This window comes from Lissotriton helveticus, chromosome 11, assembly GCF_964261635.1.
Source record: "Lissotriton helveticus chromosome 11, aLisHel1.1, whole genome shotgun sequence".
NCBI classification, from domain to species: domain Eukaryota; kingdom Metazoa; phylum Chordata; class Amphibia; order Caudata; family Salamandridae; genus Lissotriton; species Lissotriton helveticus.
The window spans coordinates 75,878,191-75,892,933 of NC_136072.1; the positions used below are offsets into that span (position 1 = coordinate 75,878,191).

A 14,743-nucleotide genomic window follows, 5' to 3' on the forward strand; every position below is an offset into this window, starting at 1 on the left:
GCCAAAATTCGGCGAATTTTGGCGTTTGCGAATCGCAAATGGCGTTTTGATATGTAGGTGCCACCTAGCAAAATAAGGATTTGTAAAAATTGCGATTCCTTATTTTGCTTATAGCATTTAAGGAATCGCAATTTTGCGATTCCTTAAATGCTATGTAGGGGTGCTTTAAAATTGCGATTTTTGTATAAGGAATCGCAAAATACCACCTACTTCAAGTAGATGGTGTATTGCGATTTCCTTCAAAAATGCATTTTTTTTTAAAATTCAAAGTGCCATGTGGCGCACAGACATGCCCTTAGGGCATGTATGTGCGCCACATGTACTTACAGGCACATTCCAGGGGTTCAACAGGTGTCCTTTGGACACCCTGGCACCCTTGGAATTGCGATTCTCAAATTGCGATTTTTACCTACATTCCATTTTGCTATTCTCAAATAGCGATTCCTTAAAAATCGCTATTTGGGAATCGCAAAATGGAAATTACCTATATATGCCCCTTACTGATCATGAGGTGCACTTTTCTGAAAAGCAAGGCCATGAATTGTAAATGATGAAAAGTGGGAACATTCTGAGGGACTATGAGACCATTAATAAACCTACAACAGTTTTTTGTATCCTTTCTTGATACAGGCATGGACTAACGAAGCTTTATTGAAAGACCTGATCAAAGTTTATGGATTCCTAAGGTAATTTTTGTTCTGCGTTAGATTGATCCCATCATAGTCATTTTTTAAGCCGCCTGCAGTAAATCTCCTCATGCAGAATAAATCTCTCATGTGGTCAGTCACACTTCATGTATATGTTAGCTTAACCTCCGAACTGTAGCCTTTTACTTACCTATAACATTGTTCATTAGTGTGAAGACCAACAACACGTCTTTCTATGGGTACCTTGAATGGTCTGATATCACTTTCTGATTTCTAAGCATATTACCATCATATACACATGCGTTGAGTACATCCTTACTGGTTTTATACTCTACTTTCTTACTATTTTAACCTCCATGATATGCACACCTTAGAGGTTACAGCACAGACATCCTCATTCAGGTCAGTATTGCTCTGTGAAACCTTTCTTTCTTCTCTTTCTGCATGATATTCCAAAATGTTGATATTTTACTCTGGTAGTCTTAGGCCAACCTTTGGAGTAAAAGCCCTACTTGTTTTGGAGTTCACAGTGAAGTTGCACAAGTATTCCGGTGAAGCTGGGACACACCGATTTCCAGGATTAGTTCTAGAGTTCTTTCAGATTTTAGTTTCTCACAAGTGAAAGTATCTTTTCTGTTTAAATATATATATATATATGGAGTGAGGTATAGAAAAGCTATACTTACTTTCCATTTCAATATTTTGTCCTTCGATATTATGTTCATGATATTTGGTGCCATTGAGATTCCTAGCTCGATATTGCAGAGGCACATCATTATGTGGGTGTTCCCTCCCTATTTACATTAGTCATAGGGATTTACCACTGAAACAAACTACCAACTATATCCTGGGTGAGTAACCACTATGTAAGATAGTCATCCTTGCTCTTTAAAGCTGATTTTTTCAAATGTTTTACTTCCAGCATTCTCCTCTAGTCTGCTTATTGAGAGCAAACAAATTTTTTAAGGTGTAAAGTCATAATTCCTGAACACAAAATGTGAATTGCACTCGTGAAGAGAGGAATTTGTGCTTCTAAATTCAAATGCAACTTAGAGGTGATTTTTTTTTGAGAATTGGCCCTTTGAGAAGATCTAGTACTCATTTTAATCACTCATTTTAATTTGTGATTGTGAGAATCCGGAGACTCCTATATAGGATGGCATAACGCCTGGTGAGTGAATTAGGGGTGAGCAAAGTTATGAATATTTTCCTGCATAATCTTTTGAAACGTTTTTGTAAACTTTGCATGCTTAAGATATTTGACAAACTTTGCAGTAAAAACTTGTTTGGGCAAAAAAGAAAACAACCCTGCCTCAACTTACTTTAGTGAGAGATGCTTTGGTGCAAACTGTTCTTTCGTGGCTATTTCTCAACAATCTAAGTGTAGTGAAACTGTAGATACGTGTGTCACCCTAGCAAAACCTGGTCACCAAGATTATAACTTCACAGTTGTCATGTAATTCATCTACTGGTTCATGTCCTTCACATGTCTGGAAAATATATTATTAGGCCAGCAAAATTTAAAAAATATCAACATTTCTAGTTGCATAAAGTTTGTGAAATTTCTAAAAATGCTGCATTCTATGGTTTTACTTACTACTTTGCTCACTAGAGACAGGATCCCCTCTTGACCTTGTGCACGGGGGTGCATGCAGGGCGGCCATTTTGGTTTTTATCAGTTTACATTTCGAATCTCTGAATCTGTTTAGACGCCAATGAGGAAAGTTCACTAAAACATTACATCAGCCCCATTTTGTGTGCGAGTAGAGTGAAGGTGTAGAGCACATGCATTGAGTATACTAGCTACAGTAGACGCCTCAACTGTAGGTATAGGGGAAACTATTTACTTTTCCTGTGCAAGAGGATGCACTTTCAAAATTGCTTCCTGTACTACTGTGAAGATTTTCTCAGTACGAGTATATCGTTCCTCTACTATAGAATATGTGTGTGAGCTGTGTGAGCTTAGGGGTCATCTGTCCCACATTGTATACTATGTATATGTAGCGTTAAATTCTAGAAACAACCCTAATTACTAGGTTTGTCTTGTTATCCCACATCTATTAGCATTTTGTCTCTAACATGTGGGCTTGCAGGTTGCACAAGATAGCACTATTTTTGTGTGTTTTTTTTCAAATTATTGTCAAGAGATGTTGGAGTAATTAGTCCATAAGGAATTAACCTACTCCGCATATTGCAAACAAGTAGGCTCTTCCAAAGTTTAAAGCGCCCTCTGGTGCCAGTCCTTTACCCACACTGGATAATTCATATATAAGGAAGAGTACATAAAGATGCAAAATCTTAGATCATTTAAAAGTTTATTTTATTCCTATGCTATACTAAAGGACTCACAATTCTGTCACTAAGTGCTCAGTTAAATTAGCATCTCTGATGTAGACGTCATCAATGTATGACAACACCTCTAAATCTTATTGTGAGATCTCCATTACTCTTGCCAGAAAAAGTGCCCAACTTTTCTAATACCCCCAAGTCAAACTCGTAAAGGCATACTGAAATCCTCAGATTGAGAATGATGCTATATTTACACTCAAGAACGTCTTTCAGATATTGTAAGAAATTGGGTTATTAGCTGAGGGGGCTAAGATCCGACCTCAAGTAAAATTCACAATCCTTTTAAGGGGGGGAACCTTTAAAGTCACTAAATAACTTGAGCTCAGCCCCTTATTTACTAGTGCACAGGGCAGACAATCTTATCTTAGAGGCAATGGATACAGTATGTATTGCAGTACTAAAACACCAATAACATCGGAATGCACAATAATATAACTCTAAAAAAATGAATTAGGACAATAGGACATGCAAATGACAAAAAAACAATAATGGGAACCAGAAATGTGAATTTTTTAAAACGGGATAAGGGACCTAGGCAAAACTTGACATTGGATGAGATGGAGCATGGGTTGGATACACTTACCATTTCTATCCTGATTTTAGTCCTGTAAGTCCCAATACACCATAGGATTACACTTCTGTAGCCCCTGAGAACCTCAGGGAAGACACCTGGAGACACACTTGATGGCTGGCAGAGGCTAATAGCAGGATCTTTTCCAAGTCCACCTGCCATTGATCAGGTGGGAAGTTGCGAGAAAAGGTGCATGTAGCTTGTTGTGTCCCTGTAGCTTTAACAGGAGGTTAGTCGTATGACCCTTGGAGTCTGCGTCTTTGTACTGAATGCAAGTGGAAGAACAGGTCCAGTATTCTGGGCTCTTCTCAGGTTTCAGACAATGGGCTCAGTCTGCTTCTGACCTTCAATGAGTGTTCTGAAGTGGGTGCCTGGGGAACCCATATTTATTCCTGGCACAAGCTAGTGGGTGAGAATGACCCCTGAGGATGACCAAAGTGATGGGGTAAAGGTTCCTGGAGCTTTACTTTGGTCATTTTCAAGAAGACAGAAGATACACGAAACCTGGGCTCTGAGGGCCTCAAGATTGTGAGAGGATGTACATTGGTAATCCTAATTTCCTCCAACATCTAATACCACAATCTAGTCCCTGTACCCACAACAACTTCAGAGACAAAAATCCAGGAGATCAAAGCTGATTTTTCAAAAACCAGACATGGGATACCCAAGGACTGTTTTGGCAACCTGCCTTCATACTTTGAAGGGCACCCAAGCGTCATAGACGAAAGACTGTGACATTGTAATGTCAAAAAGAAACCCACTGTATTTGGGCCTGACTGGCTGAAGGGACAAAAGCAGGGTCCTGCCCAAGTGTCAGCTAACATTTTCCTGTGACAGGGGATGCCTCTTTAAGGTTTGCCCAAGTGCTATGTGAAAAACCCTGGTAGACCTGTCAAGCAGGGTGTGACATGTAAGCAGAACTTGATACATTAATGTTAAAAAGTATCCTACTAGCCCCACTTGCATATTCTGTCAGTTTGAGATAAGTTATCTCTGCCCATTCAGTTCAGTGCATTGTTAGCTCCTAGGAGCAAGTTCATACCTCATTAACGCCTATTCAAATGCAAACTATTAACTGGCAGAAGTTGTACAGCTAAATTTAGATTTAGTTTATAGGTAACTAGCAGCCCGTCCCGACGTTGTCCGGGTATGAATTGCTGTCGGCCAGTAGTATATTGTTTTGTAGGATTTCGTTTTGATAGCATTTCTTATCTGTGACAGGCCTGTGAAACGCTCCGATTCACAGTGCACTGCTGATGCACTTAAGAGTGCGCGTTCAGTAGTGTGTGAACTCGAGTTTCCCTACTTTATTTTTCCTTGCAATATTATATAGCGCGAACTCGTCAACATGGCATGACCACAATTTACATTACAGAAGAACACATTGATTTGTGGTAGGCACAGGGAGACAAAGAGATTTGCCTGGAATCACAGGATGTTGAGCTGATGCTGAGATTCAAACGTAGCTCCCCAGCTCTAAAGTTCGCAATTCTAGAACTTGTGGCGGGAGGTGTGTCTCAAAGTGTATGTCGGTGCTGGCCATCAATGAGAGAGACCTGTGCAATTTTCAAATCGGTGGAGAAAAAATATGAGTATGTTGCTGGAGATGTGGCCCGCCGTGCCACCAATGTACTTACCGGGGAGGGTAAACACCCATTATTCCGCAACTTTCTTTCCGCATAACATGACTCCGCATACTTTCATTATGAAAGTACCATGACTCCGCAATGCCATTATAACGCATGGCATTACATTTTATATGCTTTTACCACGCATACATTTACAACGAAATTCATTGTAAATGTATGAATGGCAAAAGCCTGTTTTTTTAAATGTTTGGATAAGGTAAGTATGGGTATAGGGGTATATGTTTTGGGGTACTGAGGTATATGTTTTGGGGTGTTTGGGTATTTTAAGGGTTCAGATATAGTTTTGGGTTATGGGGTACACTGGTAGTTTTAGGGTTTAGGGATAGGTATGGGTTTTGGGGTACAGGGGTATTTTTAGGGTTCAGGACTAGCATTGGGTTTTGGGGTATAGGGGTATTTTTAGGGTTCATGGGTAGGTTTGGATTTTGGGGTACAGGGGTATTTTAAGGGTTCAGGGCTAGGTTTGGGGTTTGGGGTACAGGGGTATTTTTAGGGTTCAGGGCTAGGTTTGGGTTTTGGGGTACAGGGGTATTTTTAGGGTTCAGGGGTAGGATTGGGTTATGGGGTACAGGGTTATTTTATGGTTCAGGGCTGGTTTGGGGGTACAGGGGTATTTTTAGGGTTCAGGGGTAGGTTTGGGTTTTAGGGTACAGGGGTATTTTAAGGGTTCAGGGCTAGGTTTGGGTTTTTGGGTACAGGGGTATTTTACGGTTCAGGGGTAGGTTTGGGTTTTGGGGTACAGGGGTATTTTTAGGGTCCAGGGCTAGGTTTGGGTTTTGGGGTACAGGGGTATTTTTAGGGTTCAGGGGTAGGTTTGGGTTTTGAGGTACAGGGGTATTTATAGGGTTCAGGGCTACGTTTGGGTTTTGGGGTACAGGGGTATTTTTAGGGTTTAGGGGTATGTTTGGGTTTTGGGGTACAGGATATATTTATAGGGTTAAGATGGGTTAGTGTTTAAGGGTGTTGGGGTATTTTAAGGAGTACGGGTGGGTAATGATTATGGGGTGCAGGGGTATTTAAAGAGAGCAGGGTGGACACCCGGATCTGGAATGTACAGAACCTGGGAAGAAAAACCAATGAAATATTGGGCACAATGCTCGCTTTTTTTTCCCGTAATCCCGCGCCCCGCACACACCCACAGCACACGATATGAGACATGGAATGAAGGGCAGAACGTATCACATGCCCCCAGCGTTTGTCATGCCCCCAGCACATGCCCACAGCACAACGCAGACACGCCCACAAGGGACTACTTTGCTGGCACGGTTCTTTTACCTTTTAAATGTATATGGTGGGCGTCTGCATAGCCCATGTCCTTCTGCTGCAACTGCCCTTTCCAACGCTGTATTGGGTGTTGTGATTGATGCTGTGGTTCCTGAGATTACCCGCCTCAAAGGTTTGGGCTCTCTCTTTATTATATTAGTAAGGATTGAAGCAGGTCAAAGGTAAGTTTACAAAACGTACTTTTGCGTCATATTTACAAAACAATCTGACTTCCCCATTGAATTGGCGATGTAACAACTTTAAAAAATAGTTGTTTCATTATTTTCTAGCTAGTCCAATTCTCGAAATATAGTATTAGCATATATTATTACATCTCATTATTTTTCGTATAGAAATGCCAGCCTTGCTAACCTGAAAATAGCTTTGAGGAGCTAGCAACTTCTGAGTGGACGTCCTTCCGGGCCAGTTGTTTCTGTCTTCTGGCGGGGCAGTTTCCTGCTTCCTGTTTCCATCGCGGTTGCGGCTGCGCTGCGGCTACGTGGCCGATTTGGAGTGAGGCAGTCCTGGGCGCTGCCAGACTGCACCTCACCTCACAGGCTCAGTGCGATGCCCGACCTGTATCTGGACCCAAAAGCTGAGCCTTGTGGGTCCACGGGGAGGTGTCTGAGGGGGGGGGCCCTGAGTGCCGGAGTGTGGTTGACCTGCGGAAACTACAGGGAGGGGCCTCCTTAGCTGACATGGCTCCGCTGAGGCCTTTGCAGCAGGGCAGGGGGGGAGACGTACAGCGATCCGCCCACAGTCCCTTCACCCAAGTAAGTTCACGTGGCCTGGAGTGCAAACCAGAGGGCACCTGCAGTCGTATGTCTGAGCAGGGGGACACACAGTCTGTCACCCCCTCCCATCCATCCACCCAATTGCCACAGAATCTTTCCCTTTAGTCCAGGAAGGGCACCCAAGAGACATCCCAGACAAGAGGCAATTAGCTAAGGGGCACACCTCACATTGCTTTATTCAGAGGGAACCTCTGAGTATACTGTAAGCTCAATGAAATAATGAAACACTGAAAAAATAACTAATGCAGTTTTACCTTAGATTTATTTCATTTTCAACAATCTTCATGTTTTTTGTGTCCTTAGACTTGCAGAACCGGAGGAATTTGCTGGGATTGTGTCTTTTCTCTTTTCGTCGGAGGCCTCTTACCTTACTGGAGAGACCGTCGTGGTTGGTGGAGGGTTAAAGACAAGACTCTAAAAATATTACATCATTCATCTTTTAACCTTGGAAACTGAACAAGTAAACACACCGACGTTGATACAGCTTTTACACACCGAATCACAACGACCTTCATACCCTTTGTCAGTATTTTTCCTGCGAGTATTGCAAAAATGGTACAGAGTGCATTCAAGTCTAAAGCATAAGTATACTACGTCAACTATCATTTTTGTTTTTAATGCTATTTCGTTGGTTTGCTTTAAATCATGATCATTTGTATGGGGAGGAAAGCTTGTGATTAAGCCCCTGAAATCACCTTGTGGCAGGGAGATAAATCAGCAAATACTCTGTACTTTTATAATCATTAAGGATTCTATTTAGTATATTACATATGGCTCTTTTCACCTTAAATAGTATGTGTGACCGATTCAGTTTTGACACATAGCCTTAGTGTTTGTGTAACTGGCTTATTATAGAAAACAAAATTCTGCATACCTTACTACATGCTGTTCTCCAGAGCCATCATTGGTAAGTGCAAGACACTTAGGAAAGCAATATTGCAGTTCAAGTGAGTGATCTGAAAATCTAAAGCATGCTTTTTGTAATGAAGTGATTTATTTACAGTTTATCACAATGTATTTGAGGTTAGTGTTCATCCCAAAAAGATTTTAATAAAAAACAGAAAGATTTTGACATCCATATGTTACTTGTCTGATGTCTGATTGTCCTATGCACCTATTTAAGTTTTGGAATCACTGTTTCTTAGTATACCCTACAAGGTGACAGTCATCAGAACTTTCAAATGTTGAGGGATCCCCTGAGACAATGAAGTGGCTCATAGCCGATATTGGCTGGTAAACTCCTTCTTCTCCAACATGCCAGTGTCTGCCTTTCTGTTGCTCCCTTTAGATTTAAAACATTGTACCCTCAGTGCGTGGTCTTTTCTAATAGCAGTATGGCCTTCTTCCTTAAGCTATACTGATTGTTAAAGGCCCTCTCCCTATTTAAAGGCCTTTGCCCATTACTCAGGCCTATAACTTGAGAAGATGACCCTCAACAACTATTGTAGTCTGGTGAAGGGGGACCATAAAGCTACATTATTTACTTGATTGACTCAGCCTTGGCCCCAGATGACTCTTATATTGCCTAGTATCGTAACAACAGTGCAATGTGTGACAAGTTCTGGTCTTGAATTGGTTAGATCACTACTTTACCAAGTTGTTCCATATAAGCAGGTATTCAGGTTAAGTTATGTTGCCCAATAAATTTAAAGTCAGCTACTATTGATAAGACATTTTCATTGTGACAAATCTACATTCTGTCTTGATATAACATCGTTTAAACCTTTACATGTAGCCTTCTGTCACAACCCACAATATTCCTTTTCATATTTTTTCCCTAGTGGCCTGGGAAAAAACTTAATTTGCTGTATAGGGACAGAACGATTTCTGGACCCTAGATAGTAGAGGAGTGTTAGCCCCTGCCATGTGATAATATCACTGGTGGACTAGTGGAATGTATTCCTTCTCTGGACCCTCCTGCAGCAATCCATAAGCAGCAATCTGCCTGGGGGAGGTACCACGAGAGAGGGGACAATACCTACATACCTGCCAACCTGAACAGAAATCTTACTTTGTGAGGAGGGGACGGGACCTTGGAGGCGGCAGGACCTGGTGCAGAGAAGTACCTGAGAGGCACTTTTGAACACCCCCCCTGCCCCCAAGACCCCCCCTCAAAATAAAAGTTTACTGAGGCTGTTGCTGATGTCCTGGGATGTTTTCACACACCTTAATGGGTGTTGGCTGTTCAAGGCCTCGGAAAACAAGTGAGAAAACCATTATGTACAGTGGTTTTCAGTGCTTTTTCCATGCCCCCGTGTGATATTGGCTCCTCACCGGGTGATTGTGCGAAGGAAGCCGATATCTTGTGTCACATGGTTGTATCGTGTGATTTGGTAGGTAAGTACCGACCTCTTTGAGTTTGGTGTTTTGTGGGATGTGCCCGGGAGCCCTGATCTCAGTGAAGGTGGCCAGAGCTGTTATATCTCCGGAATTCCATGGCAGGCTGGTCAACATTGAAACAAAAAAACTGATCTTGGTATCTAGGGAAAGCTCTTCTCTTGCAGTCCACGGTGGGGGCCTGACAAGGGATTCCCACTGGTGGTAATGACTTCTTTATTGATTCCCATTAATATCCATTTGATGATGAATTTGGAAAACATTTCCAACAAAATGCATATCAGCACCAGCATATTCTGTTTTAAGGAAATACATAATGCAAACAAGCATTGTCAAGTCCAATAGGTTTGGCATTGTTTTTGTCAAGCTATGCGTTATGCATAGTCATAGCTACCAGGAGCGTATGGGGGCCAGGCCATCACATATTTGTGCCTGTTCCCTTATTTTGAAGTTTGCATATATTTCACTGTTGTTAATGAGAAGGCTTCAGTTTGAATTGTTGCATGATTTATTGCACTTTGTGTCACTTACCTAACAAAAGTGATCTGGTGCCTTTGGTGGATATTGGTTTTAGGATGAAAGATGAATTGGAGGGTAAAATGGTGCTGGCAGGAGCACAGATTTACAAAAAGCTATAGTAAAATGAGCTAACTAGATCTTGTGCCCCCACCATGCCCAGGGTTTTCATCAATTATGTCATTGGAGATGGTATCAGCAATGTCATCAATGTTGATATTGAACATGTTATGGCTGATGCAGTCTCTTAGGTCATAGCAGAGCATGGTGGGAGCACTAGTTCTAGTTAGCTCAGTAAACTATAACTAGTGAATTTCAGTGTTTTTTCAAGTTAAAAGGTTTTCTTTTAACTGACATTTTTACCTAACTATAACGTCACTTTAACTTTTAGCAGAGAATATCTTTTTTTAAATATAAAGTAAGATATTAATACAATACATAGATAACGTCACTTTAACATTCGTTTTTTAAGCTGTTTTTTAAAATGAAAAGGAAGATCTCATTATTTTACCCAACCCACACGAGTGCCAACCCCACAGGCGCGTCCCAGACCTTGTCTCACTTCCCAGTGGGTGACCAACCCCCCACACACATTAACTCCACATTTTTTGTTTTGTTTTAATTCATTTTCCTAGGTCTTTGGGTCTACCTCTAGAGTCCGTCAGTCACCCCTACTCTGCTGCTTATATGGTATTCTTAAAATATTTTGAGCATAGGGGAGAAAGCCCCCGAGTCCTGTAATGGGTGCCGCAAAAGTTCTGTTTATGTTGCACTTGCTCCCATAAACCACCTCAGCCAATCAGAAAGCTTGTATATTCTAGTTTCAAACCAGCTGTCTATATAGCTATACCCTTTGAATCTTAATTTCTCCAAAGCTAATGAACGGACTTTCGCCAAATCCCAAAAAGCACACTTTTAGAGTAAAGATCTAGCTGCCAAATGGAAAGTTTTGTTAAGATTCATCAAAGATTTATCAAACCGTGCCAAAGTTATTAACAAAACAGACAACACTCCATAGAAAGTCTGACTTAACTATAACTGCAAAGTATTGCATATTTTGTTTCCACTGTGAAAAAGAAAGGTTAAAGTAACAACAAAGTTAGGTGAAATTCTTAGTGACAACATTAACGTTTTGAACTAAAAAAAGTCACAGAAATTCACCAGTTATGGTTAGGAGAGCTAAGTATAACCTGCTTCCCCACCATGCACTGCTTATGAAATCACGTGACATCACTCATAACAGGTTCTATGACATCATTTATGACATTTCTGATGACATCTCAAATGACATCATTGATAACATCACTGATGACATCATCCAACGAGTGTGCTAGTATGTTTTATCATTTACATAGTGGCGGGTAAATATCATATTACTTGTCTACCTAATTTTGTACAACCTGGGTCCAGCTAATTGGTGTAACTGTTTACAAAAGTGTGTGCTCCTGGTGCACCATAACTGTGTAGAGATATTGAAAACATTATAAATGTTTACATGCAAGAGTATCTCTGTTTGCAAGTGATAGTTGACTTGTATAGATTATGCTCCACACAACATTTTGGTGCTGCCCCAAAAAAATTCTAACTGGCGAAAGATTCAACATAGTAGAAACTAACTTTGTAAGCAGCCTTGAGTTACTAGCGAGAATTGTGTCACCATGATAATTCATAGTTAACATGGAAGCGTGTGTGCACCAAGTTCTAACCTATGTATGTGTGCTTGTTTTGCTTCAGAAGAAGGGCTATCCGTAAAGTTTTCACCAGAGTATGAAGGCTGCAGATGGTATGATCTTTAGCACTCTCAGATCTTGGTTATTATTAGCAAATAGTGCTTTTTTTACAACTGTTGCATAGAATGTACACTACTCCTATTAGATTTTTTAGTATTTTGGTCTATTTTTCTCGTGAGAGTTTCACTGTTTACATTTTTTGGGGAATTGGCATTCACCATTTTGACTTTCTCTGAACAGTTGTGTACAGATTGAACACTGTACTGAATGAGGGTTTCCCGTATATCTGTGGTTGACTGTGAATGTGAACTATAGTAGGTGTAAAGGCATAGCAATTTATACACCAATATGAGGTAAAATGAAGCTTGGATTATGTCATGAGTGATATAACATGTCATGAGTCAGTGGGGACCGAGTGGCGGCGGGTCATGTTGTACCTATACTGTGGCCCGACTGGGCGTGATCATTGGCCATGGGCTTTAAATTTTTAATGTGGAATGTGCGTGATTTGGGTACTTGCACCAAGAGACACAGGGTCCTCACCTTCCTTAAGCGACATGGGGTCTCGGTTGCTTGTCTGCAAGAGACCCATCTGGACGACGATGGCGCACAGCGGCTGTCCAGGAAATGGAGGGGCCAGATTTTCCATTCCTCCTTCTCCTCATATGCTAGGGGGGTCCTCATTTGGGTGGCCCCGGGGATTCCTTGCGCTGTTCAATATGTTGATGCGGATGTGGACGGCAGGTACCTGTTAGTGACGCTTAGATTGGACGACAAGGAACTCATACTCCTTAACACTTATGCCCCCAACTCTGATGACCCGCCTTCTTCTCTCGAATCCAGGACCTGGTGGCTTCGAGTTTGGACGCACCCCTCCTTTGGTTTGGGGATTTCAATTGCATATTGCACCCTGAGTTGGACCGTCATCCGCCCAGGTCGGGCACTAAGCCCTGTATGATGGCGCGTTTACGGGAAGTGATGCACAATATTGGGGCAATAGACGTGTGGCGAGCTTGCCACCCCACCCAGAAGCTCTACACGTGTTACACTCCGACACACGGTACCCATAGTAGACTAGACCGCGTTCTTGCGGCCAACCTCTCCCCGTCTCTTACCTTGACAGTTACTCATCAGGCCCGATATCTGTCGGACCACGCCCCAGTGACGTGCATGGCGCAGTGGCCTGATCGAACTGCAGTCCACGCACATGGAGGCTGCCTGCTGACCTCCTCGAGGATCAGGTGGGCAGAGAACATGTAGCGACGGCACTGTCGAATTATTTGGAGCTCAACTGGGCGGGAGATGAGCTACCCTACTCTACAAAGTGAGAAGCCTTGAAGGCAGCGGTGCGTGGCGAGTGTATGGGCCTTACGTATGGGGTCCGGAAACAATTGTTGTCTGAGCTGCACGATGCAGAAGTTGTGCTCCGACGCGCCCAATCCCGGTCTGATCCGAGCGCGTTAGATCAGCAAGCGGAGAAAGATGCCTTGGTGTTGATACATGACACGCTCACCCGGCTTGACAGATTCACACTGGGCCAGTACAGGCAACATCTCCACCGCGAAGGGGATAAAACTGGACGATTATTGGCCTGGATACTCCGTCGTGAGTTCACACCTGAAAGGATAGTAGCCCTGCGGTGCTCTACTGGAATTATGGTCCACTCTGAGTTTGATATACTTGAGGTTCTACGGGGCCATCTACAGGCTGTATATGAGGCTGACCCGTTGATTACGGAGGATGTCTATCACTCATACCTTGAGGACCTCCATCTCCAGAATTTGCCGGAGGCTGCGGTAAAAGAACTTGATATGAAGCTGACACTGGGTGAGATTACTGCGGCGATAGCCGCCCTCCCTCGTGCCAAGACCCCTGGTGGGGATGGATATCCGGCCGAGTTTTATCATTCCTTCGGGCACGTCCTGGCCCCCCTCCTGTTGCAAGTTTACACTGAGGCTCTGCACACTGGCGCCCTTCCACCCACCATGAATCAGGGAGAGGTGTGCATGATTTTGAAGCCGGGCGGTGACAGTACTGATCCCGCGGCGTACCGCCCTATCACCTTGATTAACACAGATGCAAAAATCCTTACTAAGTTATTGGCCACTCGCCTTGCCCCGCTCGTGACTCGACTGGTCCACCCCGACCAGTGCGGATTTATCCCGGGTCGTAATACGGCGATGAATTTGCGTCGCCTAAATCATGTGCTGCACGAGGTACAGGGGAGAGAGGGCCCTCACGTGTTGGTCTCAGTTGATTTGGCTAAAGCCTTCGATACGGTACATTGGGGTTATCTGATGCAGGTGCTTCAGAAGATGGGGTTCGGACCTGGATTTCGCAATTGGATCCGGGTGCTCTATGGGGCGCCCCGAGCCAGGGTGCGCTTGGGATCGGCCCGCTCGAATGAGTGGTCATTGGAGAGAGGCACCCGCCAGGGCTGTCCTCTCTCCCCACTCCTGTTTGCTCTTGCACTTGAGCCCCTTGCCGTTTTCGCCCGCACTGAGCTGCAGAACTGGGGGATAGTGGTAGGTGACACTACCAATGTGGTCTCCCTCTACGCAGATGATGCGCTTTTCTACCTGACCTCCCCCGTTGAAGCTCTCCCCGCCTTGTTGCGGCTCCTGGACCGATTTGGTGCAGCCTCTGGGTTACGTATCAATCTTAACAAATCTCTGGTTTTCCCACTGACGAGCTCTGTCCCAGACCCGGGAATGGATCTTAACTACTTAGGCCTCCGCTGTGAGCGAGTGCCGTTTCGATATCTGGGCATTCAGGTGGCCACATCTGATGAGACTCTACTGACTCACAATGTTGACAGAATACTCAAGGCCCTACACAAATCTGTTGCCTTTTGGAACACGCTTCCTCTCTCCCTCATGGGGCGATT

At 43.3% G+C, this 14,743-nt stretch overlaps 1 protein-coding gene across 1 annotated transcript in view; it reads left to right on the forward strand.

Annotated features, from left to right (window-relative positions):
* The window catches only part of LOC144792887 (dehydrogenase/reductase SDR family member 4-like), a 171,386-nt gene extending 163,040 nt beyond the window's left edge, over positions 1-8,346 (forward strand). The window contains exons 7-8 of the mRNA XM_078668091.1: positions 631-686; positions 7,577-8,346. Coding sequence (XP_078524217.1) covers positions 631-686; positions 7,577-7,691 — 171 coding nt within the window. The 3' untranslated portion in view covers positions 7,692-8,346. The remainder of the gene's footprint in view (positions 1-630; positions 687-7,576) is intronic.
* The last annotated feature ends 6,397 nt before the right edge of the window (positions 8,347-14,743 follow it).